We start from the raw sequence: 13,013 nt of genomic DNA, 5'->3' as shown, positions 1-13,013 counted from the left end.
AAGGGCAAAATCAAGTCTTGAACAAGACTCACACCTGCACTGGGACAGGTGGGATGGACCCCAAACTAATCACACCGACTTCCCTGTGCTGTTGCAGGAATCATTCTGGTTTAACTGGGAGGCTCAGACAGATGTCCAACCCTAACACCTGCTGACATATCTTATTAGGTAACATTTAGTGCTAACATCCATGTTTTCATGGATTCATATTTCACTTTACACCTCCCTGTCCTTCCCAGCAACAAGAGGGCATTGCATGTTTCCCACTGTCACCTCCCTACTTTTCTTCTTGGTGCTGAGGCCACAGGACACCAGAAGCCTTCTTGTCTAATAAATCATGGCTCCAGTGAGCTGCAGGCCTGGCCTCCCCTGCCCTCACAGCCTCTCCCAAGGGAGCAGGCAAAACACAGCCTGAGCTATCCCAGGGAATGGTGTCCCCAAGCAGGCAGGCACAGTGGCCCTGCTACCCATAAACCATAAAAAACAGATGTTGTGTTATGTATTGGCACTGGTATTTCAATATCAACTTCCAGCCACCTCCATATACAAGGAATTCAACTGAATCCAAACACAACTCTCACAGCCTGCTATCCACCAGGTTCAGTGAAATTTCTGGCAGGGATAACAGGATGGCACTGCCAGACCTGCAGTATTCTGACTTGCTGACACCAAAGTCTCAACACCTTTGATCCATCACTCACTGGCTTCTCCAGACTGTGTGTGCCTCTATCTCTCTCTCTATTTACAGATGACAATCACTCGGGGAGCTTTTGCCACAACTATTTTTTAATTTTGTAGTTTACACCCAAAGATGAGATTTACACATGCAGCAAGGAGTTGAACTTCCCTGCTGCAGAAGATGAAAGGCAAAGTAGATATGGAAGGAGAAAAATAGAGTGTTTAAGGGGAGAAAATGAGTGAATAAAGATGCTGAATGATCTGGGGAGATTTATTTGTTTGGGAAGGAACAGGGATCCCAGGGCTTGGACTGGCATGAGCCAATTCAAAGGAGCACTAATTTTTCCAGTAGCTGATGGGGTCAAGTAGGGGAGATGACATCTCAAAGGAGAAAGAAAGCAAATTCATACTTGAGGGGTTTGAGGAAGACAGCATACTACACCTGGAAGGGCAAACAGGACACAGGAGGGAAATGCCACTGTTTTAGCCAGTCCTTCACCTTTCAGCCTCAAGACTTTCTGGCTCTTTAGACTGGGCTGGATATGAGCAGCCTGGGACAGTTTTAACCTGATGCTCTTTTGGGCAAAATACACAAGAGGACAGATATCCAGATCATGACATAAGGACACACTGCAGGCACTGGAACAAGAACTAAGCTCTATTCATTATCCTGTGGAGATCAGCTCCCAAGGTGCCTCGTCCTGCAATTGCAGAGATGTTCCTGACCAGCTGTCAGTGGGCTGAGGGCTGCCTAGGAGACAGGAAATTGGCTCTCCTACCCCTGGCACTCCTGCAGCTCTTCTTGGCTGCTTGTGAGCCACTTCACATAGGAGCAATGCTGTGTCCTGCTTCCCTTCCTGCTGTCAGGACCAGGAGCCAGGTTGCTGCTCCTTGTGGCCTCAGAGCTGGAGCACCCTCACGGCCTGACCTTTTCCCAGTGCCCTGGAGCCACTTCTGTCCCTGCTCTTCTCACCTCAACTCAGACACAGCTCCTCCAGTAGCCCCAGCAGACTCCTGGCAGTGAGCACCTGGCTCATCCCACTGCAGCCCAGGTACAGCTCCCTCACCACGCAGCCACAGGAACAAGGAATGCTGCACTCTAGACCCTATTCCCACAGAAACCCACATACTTGCAGGAAGTTGCTTTTCCTCAGCTCTGTTAGAGTGATCTTCCCCGACCAGGATCGATTGACTGTGTAGAATATCCTCTGTATAACCTGCAACATATGAACAGTGCTCTTGAAATCAACTCCTGTAACACAGCAGATTGGGAATTTTAATGCAGTACCTTGGTTTATTCACTTAAGGAGACCTCTTTTGAACATGTTTCATGATTTTTCTGTAATACTACTATCTTTAACTGACTACACAGTCTGAAAGCAACATTTGCTTCTTAAACAGTATTATCCCTTTCTAGTCTGAAAACATTTTCACTGCTCTAAATTCAGCTCTTTGGCCATGCAGATGTATTATTTATGTCAGGGAACATGTTCAAAGTGCTGCTGAATCACTTTGAGCTTTTCACATTTAAGGGGACATAGTTTGCATGGATCCCCAATGAAATAGGGTTATAGGAAAAAAAAAAAAAGAAAAAAAAAGAAGAAAGAACTTTTAACTCTTCTGGTTCCTGCAGAGGAAGCAAGACATGTAAATGAAAGGCACAGTTAATGTCTGACCCACTGTAACTCTAACAATTTTGCCTATAACAAAGTTCCCAGTGCCTCTGCTGAAAGCAAGCAGGAGAGGTTCTGTTTGCAATTATTTTGGGCAGGTGTTAACCTCATTTGCCTCCTTTCCTCCTTTTCTGCCTCTGGTGAACGCGAGCAAAAATCATGGGGGAGAGGCACAGAACCCTCAGAAGCCAAAAGCAAACAGCTCCCAGTGTGAGACTGAGCTCACTCCCAAGCTCCTCAAAAAGCAAACAGCCCTTCCCAATCTGCTCCTTGTCAGTTGTCAAGTTTCATCACAGAGTGGAGAAAACAAATGTGTGACCAAGCACACGGAATAAACCTAACAGGGCAAACAACAACAAATAAGTAGCACTGGCATGAGAAAGGAGGAATAGAATTAATTTGACTATCAACACTGAAATCTTGTGGACCAAACCTTTGATGTCTCTGACATGTTTGCATGTTACCCCAGAATTTTGGTAAACTTTAGTGCACGCTATTCCAACACAAAAATTAACTTTACACAACAGTGTGGACATTATAGGGATTAATCCAGCTAGCAGATACAATGGGATGGATTTCTCTTTTAGCCAGAACTAGTTTCAAGTGGGCAACCACTACTGAAGGGCCATCTTTGGACTCAGTCAAACAAGTGCTGGTTCTTAGTCCAGAACAGATCCAGAACCAAGTATGAGATTGCTCCCAACAGTGTGCTTTGGGATGCACAGTGAGACAGTAATTGATGACGGCACACACAACTCTGAGAGCAACAAGAATAATGCGAGGATTCAAATGTACCCTGAAGAGAATTGAAAAATTCAGCTTAGCTGAACATGACACCTTTTGGTGACACTGCAGGCCTTTCATCACTCCAAGCCTAAAAGGTGGATATCCTTTTAAAGCTAGGTGTCATTTTAATTAAAAACAGACAAAAAAAACCCAGATCTATCCTAACTGTAGCAACCACTGAGCAATGTTCTGTGGCCTGTGTAGCACAAGAGGTCAGACTAGGTAATCACAATGATCCTTTCTGGTCTTAAGCACAATGTTTGTTTTTTTTCATGCCTCTGGCAGCCACTGCCATTCTGGTCTCTGTTTCTGGACTTTGGCTTTGTCAGCTTGCACAAGAGCTCAGAAACTGGAGTGGTCTCACCTCACACATCACCCATTATCACATCTGACAACTTTGTAGCAACTCTCAAAAATACAGGGTGTTCACACCATTCCAAGGACTCAAAAATAGCAATCCCAAGAATCAGAAACAGGACCCTATACCAGTAATTCTTCTTTTCCTCTGCCTGCAGGGTAATAAAAGACAACTATTCCCATTTGTGACATAAACTGTTTGTCTACCAGACCACATTGATAAAGATGTTCCATCTCCTCACCTATTTGTAAAAATAAGCCATTCAGAGGTAAAATGGGATCTCTTTTCATGTCTCTTACCATGTCCAGTCACTCAGTGAAGGCTTTATTATTCAAATAATGGCCCACATTTTTCCCTGGGCCAGTACATAGTATATATATCTCACTATTAAATCTCAGTACTTCTCTTTTTCTTTTCAAGGTTGTAAACACCAAGCTGTCAAAAAAACCATTTGGGAAACATCCTAGAACATCATTACCCAGCCTGAGATGATATGCAACATGCAAGTCACACTTGTCTCTTAGGCCATAACTGGCTTCATTTGTCTGAGTTCAGTACACAACCATAGACTCAGACTCTATCTTGCGTTGGAAGAGGGCACAAGGATCATGGAATCAAATTCTTAATTAGCCTTTGGAAAGAGGAGCCTCTTTCTACTTGCCCATTATCTCATGTAATTGACTTCCAGGCCCAAACCATTCATGGATGTGTTCCAGACCTTTCCCCAATCTTCCCACAGAAGAACAAAAGCAAGACCATTTCTGGACAAAACAGGAAGCTTTATTAATCCCTGTGGCCATTGTCCCGTTACACATTTGCATTGGTGCTACTGTATAAACTGAAGTACTTTTCCACAAGCTTTAATCCTTGAATTGTTTTTAGCTCACAGCTTTCCAAGAGCAGCATGCACTGCTAACTCTGAGCCTGGTTTGAAAACTCGGGTAGAAGTCACACTAAAGCTTTACAACAAATGCCACAGGACATTCTGTGATGTTCTGCATCATCTTCACCAGCTTTTGTCTCTGTTGAAACAAACACAACTGGTTTAGTGACCAATAAAACAGATATGATACAGATAAAATTCCAGCTTGTTGTGTCCAAAAACCCCCTTTAAGAGGTTCTAAGGTGGCAATAAGAACTGAAATGTGCATTCACATCTTACCCATCCTAGACTGTGAGGTCATTCTCCAGGAGATTTCAGCCAAGTCATGCTGTACCCAGCAATGAACACAAAACCCCGTGTCTTTATGGCCCTTGTCTGTAACACAAACATGAACTGTAATTCTTGTGAGGCAGCAAATACAGCAATCTGCCTCTGTAAGGAGGTATAAGGCACTCTACCTTGAAACAACGAAAATGATCCAAGTGGTCTCAAAATCCAAGGATAAAGCTGTTTCCTTCATTGCCTTCTGGTGAAAATACTGGATTTTGTAACATTAAAGAGGGATGTGCTGTCTGTGAAAGGAGAGGTGAGCAATAGGAACTCCTGCTATCAGAGAGCACAGCCACTGCTGCAGAGGACCGAGCGCTGCCCCTCCAGACGGGCACAGCCTGCCCAGCAGCCTCCTGCCTCCCCAGGGGCTGGCCCTGCTCCAGCCCAGGGGGATTCTGCTGTCGGCACAGACCCCCAGGGCTGTCCTGAGAGCTGAAAGGCATCTCACCTTTGTCAGGTGTGCTGCTCCACAGCTCTTTCCTCAGCTACAGGCACCATCATTCCCTGCTGCCTTTGGAGCAAGCCTTGGAATCCACCTCTGTCCCAGCACTGCCAGTAAAGGATGCCCAAAGGCTCCAACTGCAGCAGGACAGCACAGCAGACATACAAGCAGGATCAAGAAGCTCTGAGGAACTTCATGTACTTATGCAAGTCTGGTTCTGCGACTGCTTTGGTGACAGAGCACCAAGACCAGGCACCAGGAAAGTGGTGCAAAAGGAGAGAGGAAGGAAAAGATGCTGCCCTTTAATAGCAGCCTGCACTTCAGTTATCTGGAAGTTCAGCTTCACACAGTTGGCCTCAGCCACACCATGCAGTGCCCCTGGTGAGTCCAGAGGGCAGCAAGGGTGATCATGTGAGGAATTATTCTACAAAGACATTTGTTTTTCGCCTGAAAAATACAGGAACAGTGTGTGGCTTAAGAAGAACCCATAAAAGCAGATGCAGAGGATTGCCTTTGTCAGCAGCCAAGGCAACCACACATGGCATTGACCTGTGGATATTGTAGTCAGAAACCAACCCTAGTGTGACCTTAAACCTTTCAATCTCACCCTTCCATGTACTTGAAACACCAAATACCAGGGTGCACATGCCACAGGGACCTTCCCACATTCACCCATTCATGTGCCTCTGCAATTACCTGGCCATTCCTATACCTGTTGTGGCTTAATGTTTATGTTGTCTTGCTCCACAGGGACTAAACATTGATTATACACTGCTGTTCACTATCGTGTTCAAATACATCTAAAACATTTAGAATGGATTCTCATTATATATTTTCATTAGTGTGACAGTTCAGGGTTTGCCCTGAAGAAGTGTCTTTGTGCCATCTGCTCCTTACAGGAAAGGAACAAGCATGTTTGTGCCAGGAGCCTCCCAGCTGCCATGTGTGGTGCAGCCCCAGGCAGGCCCTGGCAAACAAACAGAAGAAACTTTAAGCCCTGAGCCATGTTGGAATGCCGCTCCCACCAGGTCTGACATTATTTGAATTTGCTACTGCTGCAGAGATAAAACTTCCCAACATTTATACCTTTTATCCAGATTCACAAGCAACATGAGTCAAGCTCAAGGCTTAAAAAAGCTGCAAACACACTTAGGTAAAGTATCAGCCTAAGTACTGACTGCTGAGCTGGAACAAAGCTACTGAAACAAACCCCAGCCACAAACCCAGTTACAAAAGCTTGGGGAGAGAGAGCCTGGACAGGCGTCCTGGCAAAAGAAAGGTCAGACAGAAGATCCCTGGAGGCAAAGAGCACTTTGTACTGAGCAAAGCCTCAATGACAGAAACCTTCAAACAGGCAGCCTTCCATGTCTCAGCAGCCCAGCAAAATTCAGCGTGACTTAGCAGCTCCCAAAGACCAAAGAACTTATTTTCCATTCATCAGGCCAAAAAAGATTTTCATAGGTTTGCTTAAGACCAGAAACAACCACTATTAACCTTTGGAATAACCCCTCGCACACACAAGCAGATTACTTTTCTTTTGGAAGCATTTGTTAAAATACCTCATGGTCAGTAATATCAAAAACACTTATATTTTTAATTAACTGAAGGATTTGCTGGTAGGAACAGTGACAGATCCCAAAGGGAGGCAGAGGCATCACAGGGGATCAAACAGGCAGCCTACCGTTGTAATATATCGGGAATGGAACTCTGGAGCATCCTTCAGGAACGTGAGGCCAGGATGTGTTTCCACCACATCCTGCAAGGTAAGAGAAAATGAAATGAAATAGATTTTCTTCTCCTTTTAATGTTTAGAACTTACTGGGTTTACAAACCAATTATTTTTGGTTACTCTTGCAACTATTTGCAGCATTAACAATAAAACTGCAATCTTTTTATCTATCAAGTGAACCTTCTATTACAGTAATATAATGCATTTGCTGGGCAATACGCACCTGGTGGGCCAGTTTGATTTACTTAAGGACAGAAAAACAAAGGAAGAGAGTTAGTGAGTAGATGAAAACTCATTTTCATTGAACGAGACAAAAATTAATTAGTTGACCATGCAACTATCTCCTCTCAAAAGATTTTTGTTTTCCTCCATTCATTGAAAACATTAACATTTGTAAGAACTAGGTGTCAGAAATAAACATTCCTTGAGAAAGACTCCTGTGTCCAGTGAAAGCTCTGTGAGCCTCAGAATGCTTACAGATACAATTAGTGCTTTTCCAAAATTCACTTGGACTGTGTGTGGAGAGGCCTCTTTCTCAAGACCAGTTTTTTATAAGTCAAACACTGGCTCACAATGCCAAATCTGCATGATCAAATCCATGGAGAAACTGCTCAGATCCTGAATGAATCAGTTCAGATCCTGTATGAATCAATGCCTGTGTAATTTCTCCATGTCTGACTCCTCTACACTTTAAAGGTGTTCCAAGTTCTGCCGTTCCATGCCATGGTGCCCTCAGGGGTGTGACATGCCCAAATTTTGGGTACTATAACAGGATGTCTCAGATGGTGGCGTAAATCAGGGTAATTTTGCTGATCTCTGGCAGACTGACAGACAGGACTGTGCATGCCTTGGATTGCACCAGGAACTGAAGAGCAGAGCTGCAATCCACCAGGAAAGGCAGTGTGCCCAGTGGAGAAGAGATGAAGAGCAACATGAGAAAATTTACTCATCACAGCCCCAGTTCTGTTTGAGAGACAGAAACAGCCAGCGCAGACACAAAATCTTTCCACAAAGCAGCATCTCCACAGAGGTTTTACCCAGAGGGCAACACAGTGTGAGAAATCTAGGGAAGTGTGGAAATGATCAGAAAATGTGCAATAGCTGATCAGAGGAGCAGATGGACATGATTTACAGACACTAGAGAGAAGTCCTAGGGCTACCCAGAGCCTGCCTAAATGGCCAGAAATAATTAAAACAACTATACTTTATTAAAAATTAATGGAAGGGAAAGAAAGACATGAAATGAGGATGTGTAGATTTAGCCTGAATATTAGGAAAAAAATATAAGCAGTGAGATTTGTGCACCATCAGGTTTAGAGGCATATACAGAACAATTGGAACTGCAGAAATTTTGCTGAGATTTCCATGTGATACTATATCTGGTAGTTTGGCTAGACAAATTCAATTATAACTGTCTTGCCAAGCAACTTTTATAACTTTTCCAATAAGCTTTTATATTGTGCTTGACTATCAACAGCAACAAGCATTTTTCCCAATATCCACATAGAGAAATGGGTTTAATTCCAGCCTGGTTACCAGGCACTGATAAATATGAATCCTGGCAAGAGACCAGTCCTCAGTGCCTTTAGCAGCTGGTTTGACACTTAAGCACTTACTAAGCTTATTTCTAGTTCTCTCCAAAATTAATTCCACCCAGATGCTGTTCAAACCAAAGGTCTTCTCGTCCTTGGTAAACATTTAATGCCATGGAAATAAAGAAGGTGCCAAGTGAACATAGCTCTGTGCCCACCATCCCTGCGGAGCTGTGGCAGTACCTGGAGCAGTGGGATGAAGTCCTCCTGTTGTAGGCAGTCACAGCCAGGCTTTGCCAGAAGGGAAGTGAACCTGGAGGCATCGTCGTGGCAGTTCCGCAGGATTCTGCAGGAGAAGGGAGGAGTTACTCCCAGCCCTTTGCACCTCCCAACCTGCCAGGTGTCCCAGGAGGGTCACAAAGGTCTTACAGCACAATACACTTGTGCTGGGACTACCAGCACTTCCTTTAAAGCCTTTCAGCTGCACCAGGGCACCCAGAGGGGATTTTTTGCAGGTTAACACTGCTGTGGTAAAGCAGGTTTCTTACTAAGCACCTGTGGAATCAAAGTAACCTGACTCTTGCCAATGCTGCAGGCTCACTCCAAGAGAACAGCACCAACCCAATGGGATGCCACAGGGATGTGCTCTTCAGTGGAACCCCTCACTACACTGCAATATTTAGGGAGATTGCCAAACTACAGGGACTGAATATTCACACAGAAAAATCACTTTTCAGAAGGAAAAAGGGCATGCCCTGTTAATTATAGCCCATCTGGAGCTGTGCACCAAAGCCACAGAGAACAGCCTAATGAGGGCATCAGCAGGACTGAGTATTTGGAGAAGTGTGTAAACTCAGTCCCCTTTGGTTAGCAGCATGCATCTGACACACCAGTTCTTGTCTCTGTTTTCTTCTTACACAAAATACTGCACTGGCCAAAGGCATCACAGGTATGTGATTTGCTCCAGAGAAATTCATGAAGAGAGGAATTCCATGCCATTTACCAAACACTGCTAACAGAACACATTTGGATTTATCAAACACTATGTTGTTCACATAGTATTAGGGAAACTCAGAAAACAACACTGTTTTCTTCATTAAGTGTGAAAATACAAATGCACTGTGATCATTTGCTGTGAGTGATTATTCACCACTTTCCTCTCCTGAAAGTGTACGAACATAGTACTGAACTGGCTGTAGTTCTCCAGCAGAGATCACACTAACTTGTTTCCTGCTAATTCTGGCCTCATCATCTCATCATCCTGGGAAAGCCAGACTTGACAAAAAAAAAAAAAAAAAAAAAAGAAAAGGTCCTTTTAAATAAGCAAAAAAAATATTTCAGAATTCTGTTGGCTGCACATTCATCTAATAGTAGCTGTCAATTAACAGATATATTCTACATCAGCTGCAGAAAGAGGTGCTAATGGTTCACCTTAAAAAAAAATCTGGCACATAAAGATGAATCCCAAAGCCCTGTTTTAGCCAAAACCAGGATCTGACATTCAAAGTGTTTTATACTGAGCAATTCCTATAGACTTGAGAAGCAGTGAGCATGTGACATTTTGAGAAGTCAGTCACCTAGTAAGAAAACTGAAAATAGGCTTAGCAACTAGAGATACCTGGTTTAAATTTACACCTGTGTTCACATAGCTGCAGTTGAACTTTACCAGAAATACTACATTTCTTTTTTTTCAGCTTTCCAGTGAAGATTTTCAAACCGTCAGAGGGGAAAAGGAAGGGATAAAAAAATACTATCTTTCTAAAAGAGCAATTAAGTAAGAAAAGCATACAAAACTTGGCTTGGAAATGGGGTAGTTAAAAGGATACAGAAGAGGGACATGACCACAGTCTGTAAATATCTGAAGGATGTGAAAGTCAGAGAAGTGAAAATGTGGTATCATACATTAGGGATTAATTAGAAGTAATTGGAGGAACCTAAGGAAGGAAAATATATTGTCTGTGTCAAGACAAACTTAGAGATCACAGTCACCCCTAACATTTTTGTAATTTTGCCAGGGTAACTAGAAGCTGTTTTGACAACATCATCACAGGAAATACTTTGGGAATTCAGGGTTAAAGGCTACATCAAGAATCTGAAGAGCAGTTGTTAAGTAAAAAATTAAAACTCTCTTTGGAGAGGAGATGGAGACGCTGTTCAGGTGTTTCACAAAGTACACTAAAGCCTGAATTGCCCTGGAGGGAAAAAGATTAGGCAAGAGACCAAGTCTGTTCCACGTCAGAGCTGACTCCAAGCACAATGCATCCATCCAGAGCTCTCCATTTCCACAGTGTGGACTGTCAAACCCCACAGGTGAACTCAACAGCTTGCTTGGGGAAGGCAGTAACTAGTAAAGCTCCCAGAGTACCCCATTGTATGATGATGTTTATTTCCACATTCCTCTTTATGTCCTGTAACTATCACACACCTCTCCCAGTTCCCAAATGGCACTTGCTTAGTGCACCAGGGTAAAGCAATAAGGCTGGGCACAAATATACCCCAAACCCACAGACAACTACCAGCTATCTCAGAATAGCTACCATTTCTGGGGAGCTTGTAAATATATTTTATACACTAACTAACTCAAAACATCTTACTATCTATACAATTACTTCCAAGTTTGTGGATGTCACATGGAAACAAGTGTTCAGAGAGTTTGGGGGAAAAAAAAATCTTAAGCTGATGGAGATTTTTAAGCCGCTTAAAGAAGAGAAAAATGATTTGAAAAGCTTGGAGGAAAAGAAGGAAAAAAAAAATAAAAATACTTGTAAGGCAGGTTGATCTCTTCTTCCAGAAAGAGAGTTTTGCATTTGCTATACTCACTTTCTCCACATGGAAACGAAAGAGTGCACAGAGACATGTCCTGTCCTCTCTCCCCCTGATGCACTGAACAGAGGTGCTTTCCAGTAGAGTGGGCAGCCACATATCTGTAAGGAAAAACCAGGGCAAGGAGGAATATAAAAGCAGTCCCAAGGAGAACCTGCTTGTTTACACACCAGATTCACCACTGAGACTTTACATAAGGGAAACAAAATGGTAATGGTTTTCTGACTCACCTGTGTGCCATTTACTGAATGCCAAGGTTGAGAATTCATACATAACTTTCTACTTTGTCACGTACCTTTTCAAGTGGCTGAGAAACACGTCCTCTCAGGCTAGGAAAAGGATGTGGACTGCTCAAGCTCTTAAGCTTTGTCTGAACTGTTTAGCACAATTCCCTAGGAAGTGGAATGGAGAGACAGGCACCTCCTTGCAGAAGGACACTCACACCAGCTACATCATCCACCCACTCTAAAAGAGGATGGCCCATTCTCATATGGTAGGGATGATATCTCACAGGCAGCAAGGGAACCTCAAGTCTAACTACAGACAATTAATGTGTAAATGCCTAAAGGTGAAGTAAACCTCATCCTGCAATTTTCAGTGCAGTGCCTTCCACCCAGCACAGTCCATTCTTTCCAACACTGCAAGGTCTCAACAGGGGAACACAAAAATTAAAGAACACATGGAAAGAGAATGATTCCAGCCAAAGGACTCCCTGACCAGCACTTTTGAACCAGCCTCTGCAGAAGCTGCTGACTCTCAATGGCAGTCCATGAAAGTTCTGACATTGTGGACTCTCTGAGGCCTTGGCAAAGCAAGGCTTGGCTTGGAAATGGTGTCAAACATTCAGCTGCTCACACTGTCAAGCACCAACTCTTTACCACAAAGACCTTTCCAGCCACTGTCCTAACTCCAGACAAGTTATCAGAATATCCACAAAACACTGCCTTTGGAGGGAGTGCAGCTGACTCAAGCCAGATTCTTGCAAGAAGGATTTTACAACAAATGGAAGCAGGAATGTTTTGAAGAAGCAGTTGAGGCATCATTTCTGCCACAAAGCCTCTTTCACCTCTCCTGTTAAGCAGGACTATCCTGCAAGTCCATCCTCATCCCTTTGTCCACACCTGCACATTTCTTTGGGAATCTTAATCAGCCCAAGAACTGCTTTTGGATTTATCCATTTCTATGTCAGGTAGCTGTGCCTCTACAGGTGTTTGGCTCCTCTGAGGAAAGAATGATGTTTATTTTTTGTTGTTTTCTTTGTGTAGCTGGTTTTGAAGCATTTATTTCAGAGCTCCAAATGGCACCTTTGACAATAATCCCACAGAACAGAACCCAGCATTACAATAACTAAGTGGCAGGGAGCACATACGTGTAGAGACCAGATGGAAATGCAGAAGTCTCTTCTGCATCATCCTCTTCCTTTTCCCTGTTCAAACATTTTCTGATCAAAGAAGATTTCCTATTCATATTTTCAGAGCAGGTTTACAAATAATGAGACTGTATTCCTTTAAAAACAAAGAAAACCAACTAGTCTCTCCTTTCAGGAAAGCCTTCCTTCTTGCAAAACAAGTGCTGCTCTTGGAGAGAGCATAATTGCTCAGTTTACAGTGCCAGAGACTCATTCAGGGCAAGCTGATCATCTAGGATGTGTCTGATAAATGCTGGTTTTAGATCAGCAGCACTGCAAACTGCAGCTGAAGGAGAGGGAAATAGAAGGGACCATGTGCAGTACACTCCCACACAAGTGCTGTGCGCTGTCCCCTGAGGGCAGAACTCATC

At 43.5% G+C, this 13,013-nt stretch overlaps 1 protein-coding gene and 1 long non-coding RNA gene across 8 annotated transcripts in view; both read right to left on the bottom strand.

The window, feature by feature from the left end:
* The window catches only part of LOC102113205 (serine/threonine-protein phosphatase 2A regulatory subunit B'' subunit alpha), a 56,830-nt gene that overhangs the window by 12,569 nt on the left and 31,248 nt on the right, over positions 1-13,013 (bottom strand). For all 7 annotated transcript variants that reach the window (XM_088061323.1, XM_088061325.1, XM_014258307.2 and 4 more), the window contains exons 4-7: positions 11,232-11,335; positions 8,655-8,757; positions 6,832-6,906; positions 1,809-1,895 (exon numbers count right to left, since the gene is read on the bottom strand). In XM_088061323.1, coding sequence (XP_087917449.1) covers positions 1,809-1,895; positions 6,832-6,906; positions 8,655-8,757; positions 11,232-11,335 — 369 coding nt within the window. The remainder of the gene's footprint in view (positions 1-1,808; positions 1,896-6,831; positions 6,907-8,654; positions 8,758-11,231; positions 11,336-13,013) is intronic.
* Positions 4,254-6,814, bottom strand: LOC148183504 (uncharacterized). Its single transcript, XR_015773519.1, has 3 exons — positions 4,837-6,814; positions 4,658-4,753; positions 4,254-4,517 (listed from the first exon to the last, which is right to left on the bottom strand). It is a non-coding gene; the product is annotated as an uncharacterized LOC148183504 (long non-coding RNA).

Source organism: Pseudopodoces humilis, chromosome 11 (genome assembly GCF_049639895.1).
Source record: "Pseudopodoces humilis isolate 2021_Gansu_Grassland_sample_001 chromosome 11, ASM4963989v1, whole genome shotgun sequence".
NCBI lineage: Eukaryota > Metazoa > Chordata > Aves > Passeriformes > Paridae > Pseudopodoces > Pseudopodoces humilis.
Note: the sequence above shows the minus strand (reverse complement) of the source record. Positions and strands in the feature narration are given on the sequence as shown.